Here is a 16,575-nt window from a genome sequence, read left to right on the forward strand (position 1 = left end):
TGGTGCATATTCTACAACTACGATTCATCCACCTCAACAAACCAAGATGATCATGAAAAAAGTGTGCATTCTGTTCCATCGAATCTGAATACATTCCTCAAACCATTTTACTAATCGTCCTTTTTCTTCCATTGGATTTAGAAACCTAAACCAAAAAACCAATCCCAAAACAAAACATCAAATTAACCAGACACATCCGAACCTTTTTATCAATCTTGATTTCTTCATTCTTAAGGATCTCAAGCTGTTGTCTTTTATTTGGATACTTTTATTTTTGGCCAGAAGATCCGACTCAGAACCCATTAATTTGCTCAAGTCTAGCCAAATTACATTGGGCCTTAACCACATCTTTCACCTTACATTCAAAGCTTTAATCGAAAGATTCATCAACCTATCCAAGCCAAAGTGTCACCAATTTGGACCCAACAAGTTTTACCTGTTTGGAATCAACATGCTTTTCCTACAATCAGTAAAGTTTCAAAGTTTCAATCTTTGTTAGTTTGAGCGCTTTTTTATCTCTCTTCCATATGGTCGCTTCCTCTCCTTACCTCTTCTTTTGATATCTGACTTTGCTTTTTTGGCTCACTACTTCCCCTTGACAGAGTTGAATCTTACATCTAGATAGATATTCTCCCGATTGTCATGACAGGATCAGCGCAAACTTTGGCTCACAATGCTAACCGTACAAACGGTGATCTCAAGAATCGAGAAAATATCGTGTAGTATGCCAAAATTGAAGAACTAGAACTAGATCGAAAATCAAAACCCTCAATGGATCATTTAAAAGATCATTAAGAATATAAACTTTTACCTTACTTGGACCTCATTAACAATCAAACTTCTTCAATCGATTCAAACAGAACTCGATCTTACTTAAATCTCATCTAACCGATGAAATTCAATTAAACTTGATTCCAATCACTAAAAAAACTTATCAAAATCAAATCAATCTGGTTTATGACTTAAACGGACACGGAAAATAATATTGAAGATCTACTTGGCAAATGACACTGCCAGCATTAAATAGGTTCCCTGGTTGGAACATGACCTAGGCTGGGAATATCATTGAGAGAAGAATGGAGAATCAAATCATCTTGCACTGCACATCTGAGCCATAAAGTATACACTACATATGTGCAAACATCTGAGTAAATCCTTAGCTATCAGCTACATACAGGTCCGTTCAGTTATCTGCTCATCTAGATAAGAAAATCATGTGTAATACATGCTGTAACTTTGTTCAGATTGAGACGCACATTTCAAAATATTGACTACATATATCACAACGGCTACTCAGGAAATATTCATGGAACTGTGTAGCAGTAGCAGAATGGGAATCCGATCACTAGGACCCGTATTCCCATCTGGGAACCTCTTTAATGCTGGCAGTGTGATCTCGATGGTAAGTTTCCAAGTCTCTTTGATATCTGTTTCTTTGAAATCGATCGTTGTAGTGAGCAAAAGCTCTTATTGAGCGGGAGCTTTATTTTTATTCACATGTCTCTCTTCCTTGCTGTCACCGGTAGGTCAACTCTACAGTTTGCAAATTCACACTTGATGATTATCATATTCGATTTTACGTCACTTCTTTTACACGCACTAAAAACAACGCTTGGAAAGAATTATTCAATACATTGCTTTCTTTATACACAAATTGATCTGAAAGAAAACAACCAGTGATACCTCATTCACACAAATGACTTCATCTTTTAAATCTATACTCACTTCACAAGATATCAATGGATAAATAAAAGACAAGAATCAACATCATTACAAATTGAATTAAAGATATCAATAAGATAACTTACTTATCCAAGACATTGTTATGTATATTTCGCATTTAGGACATTTCAATTAAAGCATTCCTTAACAACCCTAAAAACGAATATAAGTTGATTAAAACTGTATGATTGTCAAGTAGACAAGACTTATAAAACTTCATGATTGGGTGAAGATCTTAAAAATCGATCGATAAACTAACCAAACAATGTAACGAGTCCATCAGCATCAAACTCAGAAGATTACATTGAAAAAAACATGACAATGACTTACTATTCATGATATCAAGATAAACACGTTCTGGATCATCGGAGGTAAAGGAGAGAAGTGTTCTGGTGAAGATAATTGCAGTTGAGATCGTGGCAATGTGGCGATTAGCGATGCGAGCTTGTGTGTGATTCATTGAAAGCGATGTTGATTTGAAATTTCAGGCTTTCGGAGAGAGGTTGTTGGAGAGGAAATGGAGATGAATATGCTGCTGAAGTCGAATGGAATTGATTAAAGGTGTTGAAATCAAAGTTGTTGATTGTCAAGAGGGATGAAAAGGTTGATCAAGCAGATTTAAAAGGGTGAATTATGGGAAATGACATGTGGGACTGGTTCGGGTAGTTATGGGTTTATGAAAAGTGGCAGCATGGGAAATATGCAAAAACTTATTTATCTTTTTTTTTGTTCATGTTCTATGAATCTCATCTGATTGATTGTGAAGGTTACTGGAGGGCTGTGTCTGCGTGAAATGTCTGACGTCTTGAGTATATATAGAGGGTCCTTTTGACCCATATAAATTGTTTTCTTTTTTTTTCCTCATCACTGATGGGCCCATAGTTTTATTTACTTAATTTATGTAGTGCTATATCTCTTTTTTTAAAATAAGTCCGTGGTGTGTTAGAATCAAATCTGGAATAACACCTGATTGGTGTTGAGAGTTGGTTTTTTTTTCTTGTGAGTCTACAGCTATTTCATTATATGTTGGACATTGAGAAAAAAAAGAAAGTTTTTTGCTACCTTAAAAAAGATTAAACCTCAAAATTCACCACTGAAAACAAAAAAAATACAGTGTTTGCTGTGTTAAATCCAATTAAAAACATGAGCTGTAACTTTTTCCATGTTTGCTTCAGGTCCAACATATAACGAAATAGTAGTATTACCATCAGGGTAGTTGAGGCTTTAGCAGTGTAAATTTACGGTACTCAAAGCAAGTATGTACGCTTACATACTTGCCCGTACATAGTTTTTAGCAACTATGTACAAGTATATACGGCCGACCCAAAGTTTATTTTTTGATTCAACTTCATATCCCCTCAATGCCTGATACCCTTTCTCATAATACGTAAGAAGGGGGTTGAGCAGTCGAAAAGAGAACAGACAAGGTATGGGCACTTGCTCGAGCAAGCCCAAGTGTGAGTGCTGGACGACAGCTGACACGAGGCATGATTGAGGTAAGAAGTATACCAGGGATCCTCAAAGCTACATACTTTGCAACCCAAATATACTTTTTTTTCCCGCCAAAAAAAAACAAGAAAATTATGTACGCAACTATGTAAGTCTAACTATGTAGCTTTGAGTACCACAATTTTTTTTATTATTAGAAAGAGCAGCCTTTAGGCAACTCTAGCCCTTTTACTTATAGGTGTTGGATTTCCTCTTTCAGGTATTGTTCACCCCTTGTGCTGGTGAAAGTACTACATCAGCGGTACACAAAATTGAAAACCATATGAGAAAACCATATGAAAAAACCGCATGAATTTTTTGGTTTTTGCGGGGAAAACAAAAAAAACCATGCGGTTTCATGCGGGTTTTTCATGCGGGTTTCTCATGTGGCTTTCAATTTTGTGTACCACTATCATTTGAACTAAACTCAACATGAACAATTTTACTGATTTTGTTTTGTGGTTTTCATCAATTAGATTTTCTTGTGTTGAAAAGAGATGAAGAAGAACAAGAAAAATTGGAACCTACAACAGAAGAAGAAGAATCAAGACAAAGAAAGAAACAAAGGCCAACAGCAGAAACAGCAAGTGATTGGATGAAATTAGAAAGGTATTTAAATGGAAGGAAGCCAACTAAAGAAATTAATTGAACTAATTAATTTAAAACAAAACAAAGAGAATTTAAAAGACTTGTATGAGTGTCAAACCTGTGCAAGAACTGTGCAAGACTGATGTGCAAGATCCATGCAAGATACGTGCAAGATTTTTTGCACTAATCTTGTAAGATTTTTTGCACTAATCTTGCACATTAATTTTTTTTGACAACCCGAGTTATTGTGTTCTAAACCGTGCAAAAGCCGTGTGAGACCAACTTGCAAGTTTTGTGCAATATCCGTGCAAGTTCTATCCATATCTTGCACAGAACTTGCACAAAACTTGCACGAATTAATTTCGAAGTTTGAATACCATAAATGAAAGAAAAATTGATCAAATTTGAACCAAAAGAGAAAAGTTGAGTAAGAAATTGAAGAAATGGTTTCAAAAGAATGAAAATATTGAATTGAAATCTATGGAATCTAGACTAGAAGATATCAAATTGATTATCAAGAAATATAGAGAGAAATTTAAATCAAAAGTTATTGAAGTGAAAACAAATCAAATTGAAGATTTTGAGATGGATCAGTTTGAGGATGAGATGAAGGTGTGAGAAGACGTTTGGGTTCCGTTGGAGAATTATGTGGTGGAAGTCCAAGCTGTACTTGGACCTGGGTTCACTTGGTTACAAGCTATGACTTATAAAAATTGGGACAGTAAGTGATCTGTCTTTGGTCATTCTTTCCTTCTTAAAAACATCAAGAATACTGATGGGTGGATTTTTTGGAATCAGGGGGGGTTAAGGTTATCATTCATTTTCAAGTATCAGAGTTTTTTGAAAAGATTAAAGAGACTTATGATTCAAACCTCAAATTAAATGATTTGACTGCACTTCAATTCAGCCTTAGAAATCATTATTGTAGCCATCATTCAGCTCTGTGACTGACAATGATTTGGGCACACCTCCAATCTATCTGGGGAAATGAAATTGAATTAATTCATGATCAAATTGATTTGGCTTTAAATGATTTTTTATTGGTAGATAGCTCAAAATAAGATGATGATGATTGCCTCACAGTATCCGTGATTTATCTCAGTGCTCGAAACAAAATGTGTGAAGTGATCCTTTGAGATTTCCAAGTTCAAAAGCTGTATTGATGTCAATAATCATTCTACAAACACATCTGTCAATTGATGGGGGCATGAGTGATGGTGGCAAAGCTTTGGATAAATTATTAAAATTTTTGAGTCATCTATCATAGCTAATTGACTCTTGATATAACTGACACCTCAATTCATTGACCTGATCTACATTGTAATGTCAAAATGGGTGAGAAAAAAGTTCTTGGAATGCTTATTTGAATCCCTGGCATGAGTGTCAGTTCTCCCAAACTTCAAGTGGATCAACAAATAGATCAATCAGTGATATACTTCAGTTGCAGCATATCTGAATCTTAGTCTGGCAGCCAACTTACAGCAATTTGTCAAATTGAAATCTGCACATTGATTAATTTAAGCCAATTGTGCATCATTTTTTAATTAGTCAACCAGTTCATTTTCAATTGCATCAAGCATGGTGTATCATGTGCCACAGATCAAGAGGAGGTAGAAGAGAGATAACAATCAAAACAACCTTTGCCACCTGACATGAAGTTTGAACAATCACAGTGATATTCCAAAATATTCAACAACTTGGGTGATCTGAGAATCAATGAGAATGAGAAGTGGAAAACTCAGAATCTATCATAGGATATCATGCTTCAATTGACCCAACCTTTGTCAAATCAAATTGTTATATATCAATCTTTGATTTGATTATTTCACTTTGGTTTCAATCCAACAGCTTTGAGAAGTAATCATGAGCTTAGGGCACGTTCACATAAGCAATTGCTGGTGAGAAATCACATTGTGCAAAATTTAAAGTGTCTAATTGATGGTGCATGTTTCATTTTTGCATTAAAAAAATTACAGAATCTGATTTCTGGTCATAAATGTCTTAAGTGAACACGGCCTCACTGATTTTCATTCAAAAATAGTACCATGAAGCAATTCAAGCAGCTGATGAGTTTGAAAATCAAATTTGAAGAGCAAGTATCGTGACATCTCAGGACTTCACCGCCAACATATTTACCTCGGATCAAAAACCCAAGGTATTCTCGGATTTTAAACCTTGGGCAGATGCTGTCCGAGGTTATGATCCCAGGTAATTCTCAGCGCATCAGGACACCTCGGACAAAAACCTCGGACAAGGTCTGTCCGAGGATTTGTCTCTGATGATGCCTTGGATTTCTCAACCCAAGGCATCTCTGTTGGCAGTGCTTGGACTTTATCCAAGCAACACAATTATCAAATTTTATTTTTTAAGATACCTATCAGTCAAGTGAAGAAGGTGTCCTAGAAATTCCCCAAGTCCCAAAATATCTAAGCCAGGCACACAAAAGATCTAGAGTTTTCAGCACTTTATCTTGGACTAATCTGTATTGGGTTATCTTACTTTGAGACTTTTTCATTTATTTTGGTCTACTTGGTGGTTCCAAGCTGATTGATTAATGCACAGGGACATAGGCCTGTACCAAAGTGAGGAGTTTGGTGCCCGCCACCCAAATGGCTTTTCCGAATCAAAGGGACCTAGATATATGTTACAATCCTATACTTGTGACACTTGTACTGTACTTACACTTACGTGACATGTGCGTTGGGCATAGCCACAGCTCTCGTGAGCATCAGGCTTTAGTCCTCACTTAGCAATCCAACTATATCACCCACGGCATCTTTCTTGCTCTTGCATCTTGACCCATCACATCAAGTCCTATCATATTGCTAAGTCTCAAATATTCAGGATCCAGGACAGGAAAGAATTCAAAGAAGAAAAGTTAAAAGTTAAAATTAGTAAAGCTGAAAAAAAAGAAAGCAGAAGGAAAAGAAGAAAAACAAAAAAGCAAGCTTAGAAATCGAAGAAAGAGAAAGAAGATTTAGAACTAAAACATTAAAGTCAAAGCTAATTAAAGTTCGAAGAAAACTAGATTCAAGATCTCCTTGCATATTTGAATTACCCCGCTTCAAACTTTAAATCGATATTCCAAACTTATCCCCTCAATCAACCACCCACCACGCCGGAGTTTGGTTTACCCGACAGTCCTAGTAGTTCAGGACCGAGTGAAAAGTTTGTCGACGTCGAAAATACAGTCATGGACATCGATGTAACTGAATTAATAAAGAAAATGGATGAGATGAATAAGAGGTTAGGAGAGGAAAGTAGATTGAGGCAGGAAGCAGAAAGAAGGTGGATTGAATTAAAAGAAAGTATTGAGAAAGGCAATCCCAACACACCAATGCAACCCACGACTACCCCTCCCCCAACTCCAACAGCCCAACAACAACTGCAGGTGAAGCCTCCCAAGATAGCCACACCGAATAAATTCGATGGTGCAAAAGGTCAGAAAGCCGAAGTATTTGTTAATCAAATCAGCCTGTATATGCAAATGAATGCGACGAGTTTCATCAACGAACAGGCTCAAGTTGCCTTCGCATTGTCTTATATGGACGGAAAAGCCAGCTTATGGGGTCAATCGCTGACTGACCAGTTGCTCGATTCTGAAAAAATGAGACTTGTGACTTGGAAAAAATTTATTGATTCATTCAAAGCCACTTTCTTCGACACTGAATGCATCGCCAAAGCTGAAAGGGAAATAAGAGCATTACGACAAACCCAATCAGTTACTGATTACTGGATTAAATTCTCTGAACTCTCACTCATTGTCAAATGGCCTAATTCTGTCCTCGTTTCTCAATTCAAACAAGGTTTAAAAGGGGAAATAAGGGTGCACATGGTCCGAGACGTGTTTGAAGAAGTGGAAGAAATGGTGAAATTGGCAATCAAGATAGATAATGAAGTTAATGAACGCAATAATGAATCATCAACTTACCAAGCAAGATCATCAGTACCAATCACTTCAACATCAACCGCCCCTCTTGATCCCGATGCAATGGACTGCTTGGCTTACAGAGTGAACATCTCCTCTGAAGAATATAAACGAAGAGGCGTAATGGGAGCGTGTTATCATTGTGGTAAAACTGATCATTACATAGGAGAATGTCCTGAGAAAAATAGAAGAAGTTATAGAGGAGGTTGGAGAGGTAGAGGTAGAGGTGGATTTAGATCAAGGTTAGCTGAAGTTGATGGAACGAAAGAAGAAGAGAAAAGTGAAGGAAGATCTAATGAGTCAAAAAATGGCGAAGCTCGGGAGTGCTAGTCGTGCCTCACCCAAGCGGTATTAATTTAGCTTTAGAAAATAGTAATATACTCTCACTTGAAATGAAAGATACAAGAATCATAGATGATGTTACTATTTTTGACGTTAAAAGTGCCACGACCATAAGAGCGAGAGCCCTAGTTGATAGTGGAGCTACGCATGAGGCGGTAAGCAAAGCATTTATGTCGAAACACACTATCCACACTGAGCCATTACCACAAGTAAGAAGTGTAACTGGCTTTAGCGGACACAAATCAAAAGTCACTCATACTGCCAATCTTCACATCAATTCAACCAACTCCCCACTCACTACCTTTATCATTACCGAATTAAAAGACAAATATGACATTATATTAGGCATGCCTTGGATTAAGAACAATTTTGATATTATCGACTGGAAGAATAGCAAGTTTCACGACGACAAAACATACATTGCAGTTGCAGAGACAACTTCGTCAAGACCGAAAGAAGCCTTGGAGATCCCTGGAGTGGAGCCTTTAAGGCATGTTAGGAATCCTGACGAGGGGGCGGAGTGTAATAACTCATTAAAGCCCCCGCAATGTGAGTTTGAGATGCCTCTTAACCATATTATCAAAGAAACAGCTAGCAAGCCTCTTTCTCATTTAGAACTCAGCACAGAACAAGACGACCCCGATCAACTGTTAGAAGAACGAACAAGTAACCCTGCAGCTGCACTGAAGCCAGCTTTGTCAATGCCGAAAGAACCCTTGCAGGACCAAAATGGATTGGAGCCTACAAGGCACGCTAGGCAAATTGACAAGGGGGTAGAGATCAATCAGAACTCACAAATGCCCCCGCAGAGTACGTGTGATATTTCCCTAAATCCCAATAAAGTTGAACATGCTGGCAAGCGTGCACATTTCCCACAACAGGACATCGCCAAAAGGCTAGGAACTAGATTATCACGTCCAAATCAGGTCCTCAGGCAACTGCGACATCAACAGCAACCAACGCCCACGATGATAGCGGCAGCGACGACATCTTGGAACTTATCAGCCAAGTTAGCGGCGGAACAGGCAAAGGAGACTCCTCAAAGAACAGCAGCCGAACTTGTACCTGAATGCTACCATGATCATTTGAACATGTTTGAAAAGAAGAACTCGGATGTACTACCTCCTCATCGGCCATACGACTTTCGAGTAGACTTGATCCCTGGAGCAACACCACAAGCTGGCAAGGTCATACCTTTATCGCCAAAAGAGAGTGAAGTCCTTAAAGAAATGTTGAACAAAGGACTGTGGAATGGCACCATACGACGCACAACTTCTCCTTGGGCAGCTCCTGTCTTGTTCACCGGGAAAAAAGATGGAAATTTACGGCCCTGTTTTGATTACCAAAGACTCAATGCAGTAACGGTGAAAAATAAATATCCACTACCGCTAACAATGGAACTAATAGACAATTTACTTGATGCAGATGAATTCACGAGCCTAGACATGAGGAACGGCTATAACAATCTTCGAGTAAGGGAGGGAGACGAAGCCAAACTCGCATTCATATGCAAAGAAGGGCAATTTGAGCCACGTACGATGCCTTTTGGACCCACTGGAGCGCCTGGTTTCTTTCAATATTTCATTCAGGATATACTGAGGAAGCACATAGGACGCAATGTGGCTGCTTATCAGGACGACATCTTAATATATACAGGCTCAGGTGTTGATCATAAGGCAGTGGTAAAAGAAGTTCTGGATATATTGAAAGCTCAAAACGTGTGGTTAAAACCTGAGAAATGTAAATTTTCAATGAAAGAAATCTCGTATTTAGGGCTCATCATCTCAAGAAATCAAATCCGAATGGATGAAAGCAAGGTAAAAGCAGTAAGAGACTGGCCAATTCCGAAAAACTTATCAGATGTCCAAACCTTCTTGGGATTTGCAAATTTTTATCGAAGATTTATCAGTCACTTTTCGAAAATAGCACGGCCATTGCATGAATTGTCTCAAAAAAATGTCTTATTCAATTGGAATGAAGAAAGGAATAATGCATTTGAAACACTGAAAATGGCTTTCACCACTGCTCCGGTTTTAAAAATTGCCAATCCATTCAAGCCTTTTATACTTGAATGTGACTGTTCTGATTATGCTCTGGGAGCGGTATTATCTCAGATATCGGACGATGACGGCGAATTACACCCTGTTGCTTACCTGTCAAGATCCCTCATTCAAGCTGAACGAAATTACGAGATCTTCGATAAGGAACTGCTGGCAGTGGTAGCATCCTTCAAAGAGTGGAGGCAGTATCTCGAGGGGAATCCGAACCGTCTAAATGTCATCGTGTACAGTGATCACAAAAATCTGCAATCTCTAATGACGACAAAAGAACTAACCCGTCGACAGGCCAGATGGGCCGAGATCTTAGGCCGTTTTGATTTCGAAATATGTTTTCGACCAGGCCGACAATCAACCAAACCTGACGCTCTATCAAGGAGGCCTGATCTAGTACCTGAGGAGGGGACCAAACTCACATTTGGAAGACTCCTGAGCCCAAAAACCTTCCAGTAGATGCCTTTATTGATGAATTAGAAATTGCGGAAATGTGGTTTGAACAAGAAGAATTAACTGAGAATGAAGAATCGACTGAGATTGAAACAAGTGACTCAAGCAAGAACATTCAAATCATGACGGACAAAGAACTGATAAGCTTAATTTGAAAAGAAATCGCAAAAGATGAAAAACTTCAAGAACTAATATCCTTATGCACAGATATGCCGAAATCAAAACACCTACAAGGTTACCAAATTATAGATGGTCTCCTGTATTTTAAGAACAAAATTGTCGTACCGCATGATACTGACTTGAAACTACACATTCTGAGATCCAGGCATGATAGCAAACTTGCTGGACATCCAGGTAGAATGCGGACACTAGCTCTAGTGAAGCGGGCATATCACTGGCCATCGATGAAAGCATTCATCAACAGTTATGTGGATGGTTGTCATTCATGTCAGCGTGTCAAAGCAAGAACTGAAAAACCTTTCGGCAGCCTAAAACCGTTACCAACGCCTGAAGGACCTTGGCTCGATATTTGCTATGATCTGATAACAGATTTACCTGAATCGGGAGGTTACGATAGCATACTGACTGTGGTCGACAGGCTGACCAAAATGGCCCACTTCATAGCGTGTAAGAAAAATATAACCTCCGATGAATTAGCAAAACTGATGATGAAAGATGTTTGGAGATTACATGGAACTCCCAGGTCAATCACTTCTGACAGAGGTAATATATTCATTTCACGCGTCACGAAAGACTTCAACAAACGATTAGGAATCAGAACTCAGTCGTCAACGGCATTTCACCCGCAAACAGATGGGCAATCTGAGATTACGAATAAAGAAGTGGAACAATATATAAGACATTTCACTTCTTATAAACAAGACGATTGGAGTGAATTGCTACCTTTTGCTGAATTTTCCTATAACAATAACAAACATGCAGCTATAGGTGCCTCTCCCTTCAAGGCCAACTACGGTTATGATGTCAACTTTACGGACATACTATCAAGCGAACAATGCCTGCCCCTAGTTGAACAAAGAATAGAGCAAATCAAGAAAGTCCAACGCGAATTGAAGGACGCAATGAATTTAACGCAAGAACTAATGAAACATCAACATGACAAAAGAACACGCCCGAAACCAACGTGGAAAGAAGGAGAGGAGGTGTGGCTCAATGCAAAACACTTATCCACGTCAAGACCCACAGCTAAGTTCTCCCATCGCTGGACGGGTCCATTCCCTATTACCAAACGTGTCTCTGAGAATGCTTACAGATTGAGTCTACCCAAGTCCATGTCTAAAGTACACCCGGTATTTCACGTAAACTTACTACGAAAATACGAGAAAAGCAAAATACGTGGACAACTGACAGCACCTCCAGGTCCAATAATCATGAATGAAGAAGAGGAATTTGAAGTTAATGAAGTGTTAGATAAACGAAGAAGAGGAAAATCAATTGAATACTTAATTAACTGGAAGGGGTATGGAGAAGAGTCTGATTCGTGGGAACCAGAAACGGGACTCAACAATGCAAAAGAGGTAGTTAATGACTTTAACAGAAAATATCCGGGAGCTGAAAATAGATATGAAAGGACAAGAAAGGTGAGAGGGTAAGGCTTTTTCCCATTGGGTTTTTTAATGCCACCCGTGGAAAGATGATAACCTGCAAGAGGGGGTTGAGTCATAAAGGGGGGAGTGGTGTTACGATCCTATACTTGTGACACTTGTACTGTACTTACACTTACGTGACATGTGCGTTGGGCATAGCCACAGCTCTCGTGAGCATCAGGCTTTAGTCCTCACTTAGCAATCCAACTATATCACCCACGGCATCTTTCTTGCTCTTGCATCTTGACCCATCACATCAAGTCCTATCAATATATCCAGATGATATACTTCCTTTTATTGTATTTCTTGTAACTTTTAGTTTCTTCATTGATCATCTGGCACATTTATAGCCTGAGGACTGCCAGGTCAAGTGATTGAAGTGAGATATGTGGTGAATTTAGGAGAATGAGAGCTGATGCTACAATATTGCAATACTGTGAAAACCATTGCAAGATAGCTATGAAACACAAACTTTTCGCAAGCAAAAAGAGTCATACATTGAAAGAAACCACTAATTAACTATCATTTGGCATGATTTATTGGACACTTGTAATTTTTGCACACCAGAACATCTATTCAAGGTCGGAACACTGAACTTCTGGTGAGACTGAAGAAGAAAAAACTGGTTAGGAACTGTTAGGGTTAGGGGTTAGGATTAAGGAATTAGGATTAGGGGGTTAGGATTAGGGGGTTAGGATTAGGGGTTAGGATTAGGGGGTTAGGATTAGGGGTTAGGATTAGGGGTTAGGATTAGGGTTTAGGATTAGGGCTTAGGATTAGGGGTTAGGATCAGGGGATCAGGATTAGGATTAGGGGATTAGGCTCAGGGCAGGATTTGATTTTATCTACACAATTTTCACCATGCAGTCATTCAGGGTGTGGCACAAAAAGCAAAAAAAGGTGTGTCAAAGTTCAGGTGCACCTGGAAGCGCACGGAATTCTCAAAATTTTTACCAACACACCCCACAGTTACTCTTCAGGTTGGAACAAAAATGTCAGTGCGGCGCCTGCCGCCCAATTGTGCTAGTATGATATGATACTGGGATCACCGTTTCTCTCAAAGTTTAAATTTGATGTATCACTGCACCGTCGTTGTGTTGTGCACACAACTAGTGGAGAAAATTTGTACGAAAAAGAAATGAAATCAGAAATTCAAAGACTGTTATGCGCCGTTGAAAACTTGACAAAGATTGATGAAGTTGAGAGATTGAGAAATATGGAAGAAGCGGTTTTGAATGAATTCAAGGATGTATTCCCGGAAGAGCTACCACCAGTGGAGAATGGTGAAGGAGCAGAGGTGGAGTCTTTTCCTGAAGGGATGCCAGACCCGCTGCGTCGAGTCCGTCATAAAATTATCCTCATGGACCCTAATGTCACTATCAATGAGAAACAATTTGGTTTCCCGCACAAGTATCTTGCATCGTGGCGGAAGCTATTGGACAAACACGTGGCGGCGGGACGACTCCGACGATCTACCAGCCAATATGGCTCACCATCCTTGATCATTCCGAAAAAGGACCCGTCGGAGTTGCCTCAATGGGTTTGTGACTACCGAACATTGAACAAGTTCACAGTCAAGGATTGTGCTCCCTTACCAAATGTGGATGAAGCAGTGAGAACGGTTGCAACAGGAAAGATCTGGTCAGTAATTGATCAAACCAACTCTTTCTTTCAAGATCGGATGAGGGAAGAGGACATTCCCCTTTACCGCAGTCAAAACACCATGGGGGTTGTACAAATGGACGGTGATGCCAATGGGTTTAACCAACGGACCGGCCACTCACCAAGCACGGGATGAAGAGATCCTGGGAGAGTTGGTAGGCAAGATTTGTGTGGTATATGTTGATGACATAGTAATTTTTTCTCAAACCATTGAAGAGCACGAAGAGCATGTGCGGCTGATTTTGGAGAGACTTCGAGCGGCAAAGCTGTATTGTTCTATCAAGAAGAGCAAACTCTTTAGGCGCCAAATACGGTTCCTGGGACACGAGATCAGTCAAATGGGTGTCTGTCCGGACGAGGAGAAGGTCGAAAAAATCACAAAATGGTCCTCACCTTCAACTTCAAAACAGTTACTAAAATTCTTGGCCACCGTGCAGTGGATGAAAAAATTCATCGATGGCCTTTCTCATTATGTGGGGACCCTGACGCCTTTGACCAGTACAACTTTGAAAGGGAAACCTTTCCGCTGGGGTGAGGCGGAGGAAAAGGCATTCAATAACATCAAGCGACTAATAACGACATTACCGGTCCTGCGAAACCTTGACTACAAATCAGGTGAACCTATATGGCTATTCACCGACGCCAGCGGAAACGGCTTAGGAGCTGCCTTATTTCAGGGTGAAAGGTGGGACACTTCATCGCCGGTGGCGTATGAAAGTAGAACCATGAATCCAGCAGAGAAAAACTATCCTGTACATGAACAGGAACTGCTTGCTGTGGTCAACGCACTCAATAAGTGCAGGCTACTTCTGCTAGGTATGCGAGTGAACGTCATGTCTGACCACCACTCACTCACCACTCTCCTGACACAGCGGAACCTGAGTCGGCGACAAGCGCGGTGGCTGGAAACTCTGTCAGAGTTCGACCTGGACTTCAAGTACCTCAAGGGACCAGACAACTCTGTGGCGGACGCATTGTCGAGACAAGACGACATTGCGGTGTGTGAGGTGAGCTCCACTCTTTGGCCGGAAGAAGTGAAAAGCATCCAAGAAGGCTACATGCAGGACACCTTTTGCCAAAAGCTACGCAAGGTCTTGCCGCTACAGGACGACTGCATTGAGAAAGATGGATTTCTGTATCTGGACGGCCGATTAGTTATCCCGAACAGCAATGGCCTACGTCACAATTTCATCTCCCAAGCTCATGGCGCGTTGGGCCACTTAGGTATCTTCAAAACCCTCAGCCGTCTGAGAAGCACCTTTTTCTGGCCAGGAATGTCGAAGCAAGTCGAGGATCAGTTGAAATCTTGTGACTCGTGCCAGCAAAAGAAGGCACGAACCTCATCGGTGGCTGGCAAGCTGCAGAGCACCTCAGTTCCGAGCCAGCCCATGGAGTCGATCGCAATCGATTTTGTGGGACCCTTTCCGAAGGTCGGAGGTTATGACATGGTTTTGTCTTGTACTTGTTGTCTTACAGGCTTTGTTCGACTAATCCCAACTTCTCAAGAAGACTCAGCCGACCGAACAGCAACACAGTTGTTCAACGCTTGGTCAGCTATCTTTGGACTTCCGAATCAATTTTGGGGACCGCGACAAGACATGGACCTCCAGGTTTTGGCACGTCTGCACGAGCTCCTTGGAGTGAAGATCAGCCTTTCAACAGCGTACCACCCTCAGGCGGATGGACGAAGTGAACGCTCTAACAAAACTATGGGGCAGATTTTGCGGCACGAGGTTGGTGAGAAGCGTGGTGTGGCTTCAGTCCTTACCTTTGGCGGAATTTGCTATCAATTCCGCCGCAAACACTGCTACCGGTATTTCGCCTTTTCAATTGGTCTTCGGACGCATACCACATCTATTTCCCGTCAACAGTCCATTGGAAAATGAAGAGGACAATATCAAGCATTGGATTGAGCGCCGGCAAGCAGACTGGGCAACTTGGCGTGACCAATTATGGGGGAGCCAAGTCAACCAGGCTCTGTACTACAATCAGCGGCGTCAAACAGGGAACATTTTTCAAGTAGGGGATTGGGTGTTGGTGGACAGTGCAGACCGGCAGCAGGTAGTAGGTGGAAAATCAAAAGGGGTCAGCAAGCTGCGAGCTAGGTATGACGGGCCGTATAAAGTGGTGGATGTTGTAAACGGAGGGCGTGATTTCAAGCTTCAACTAGGACCAAACGACGCGACCTTTTCAACATTTCACATATCAAAACTGAAGCAGTACCACAATGGAGGGAACACAGGGCTAGGGGATAGCACCCGAAAGTAAGTTCCTTTTCCTTAGTATGCACCGCCGATCCTACTACCCAAAAAATCGAAAATCAAAAAGACAAGACCTCGGCCACGCTGTGAGCACACAATTGCCATTTGTTTCAGGTGTTTTCTTCGATGCGCGCATAGGATCGGGACTTCAAGATATTCATTGCAAGATAATTACTTCAAGATATTTACTTCAAGAATGACATTCAATTCAAGATAGTTTCCTTTTTTTTCTTTTCTACTTTTAACATTTTCTCACAAAACTTCTTTTAAGGGCGAGTCATGCCAATTTTTTTTTTTTTTCTCAAAATCTTACTCAAGACAAAAATTAATTAGGTGAACACTAGTTGGAATTATGGTTTCTTTTTTCTCTTACTTTTCTCTTTTTTTTCTTTTCTTCTTTTTTTTCAAAAAAGTCAAGTGGGTTCAATGGGTTGTTAGGCAATTTTCTCTTTATTTGGTTTTTTTTAGGAAGT

The 16,575-nt window shown here is 40.3% G+C and overlaps 1 protein-coding gene across 1 annotated transcript; it reads left to right on the forward strand.

The window, feature by feature from the left end:
* Positions 1–4,278: 4,278 nt before the first annotated feature.
* Positions 4,279–4,745, forward strand: MELLADRAFT_110736 (uncharacterized protein; the record flags this gene model as incomplete). The annotated part of the gene is made up of 3 exons (XM_007414919.1): positions 4,279–4,410; positions 4,441–4,519; positions 4,597–4,745. The coding sequence occupies 3 exons, from the start codon at positions 4,279–4,281 to the stop codon at positions 4,743–4,745; spliced, it is 360 nt and encodes a 119-aa protein (XP_007414981.1).
* Positions 4,746–16,575: the final 11,830 nt, after the last annotated feature.

This window comes from Melampsora larici-populina, assembly GCF_000204055.1.
Source record: "Melampsora larici-populina 98AG31 unplaced genomic scaffold MELLAscaffold_47, whole genome shotgun sequence".
Classification (NCBI taxonomy): Eukaryota; Fungi; Basidiomycota; class Pucciniomycetes; order Pucciniales; family Melampsoraceae; genus Melampsora; species Melampsora laricis-populina.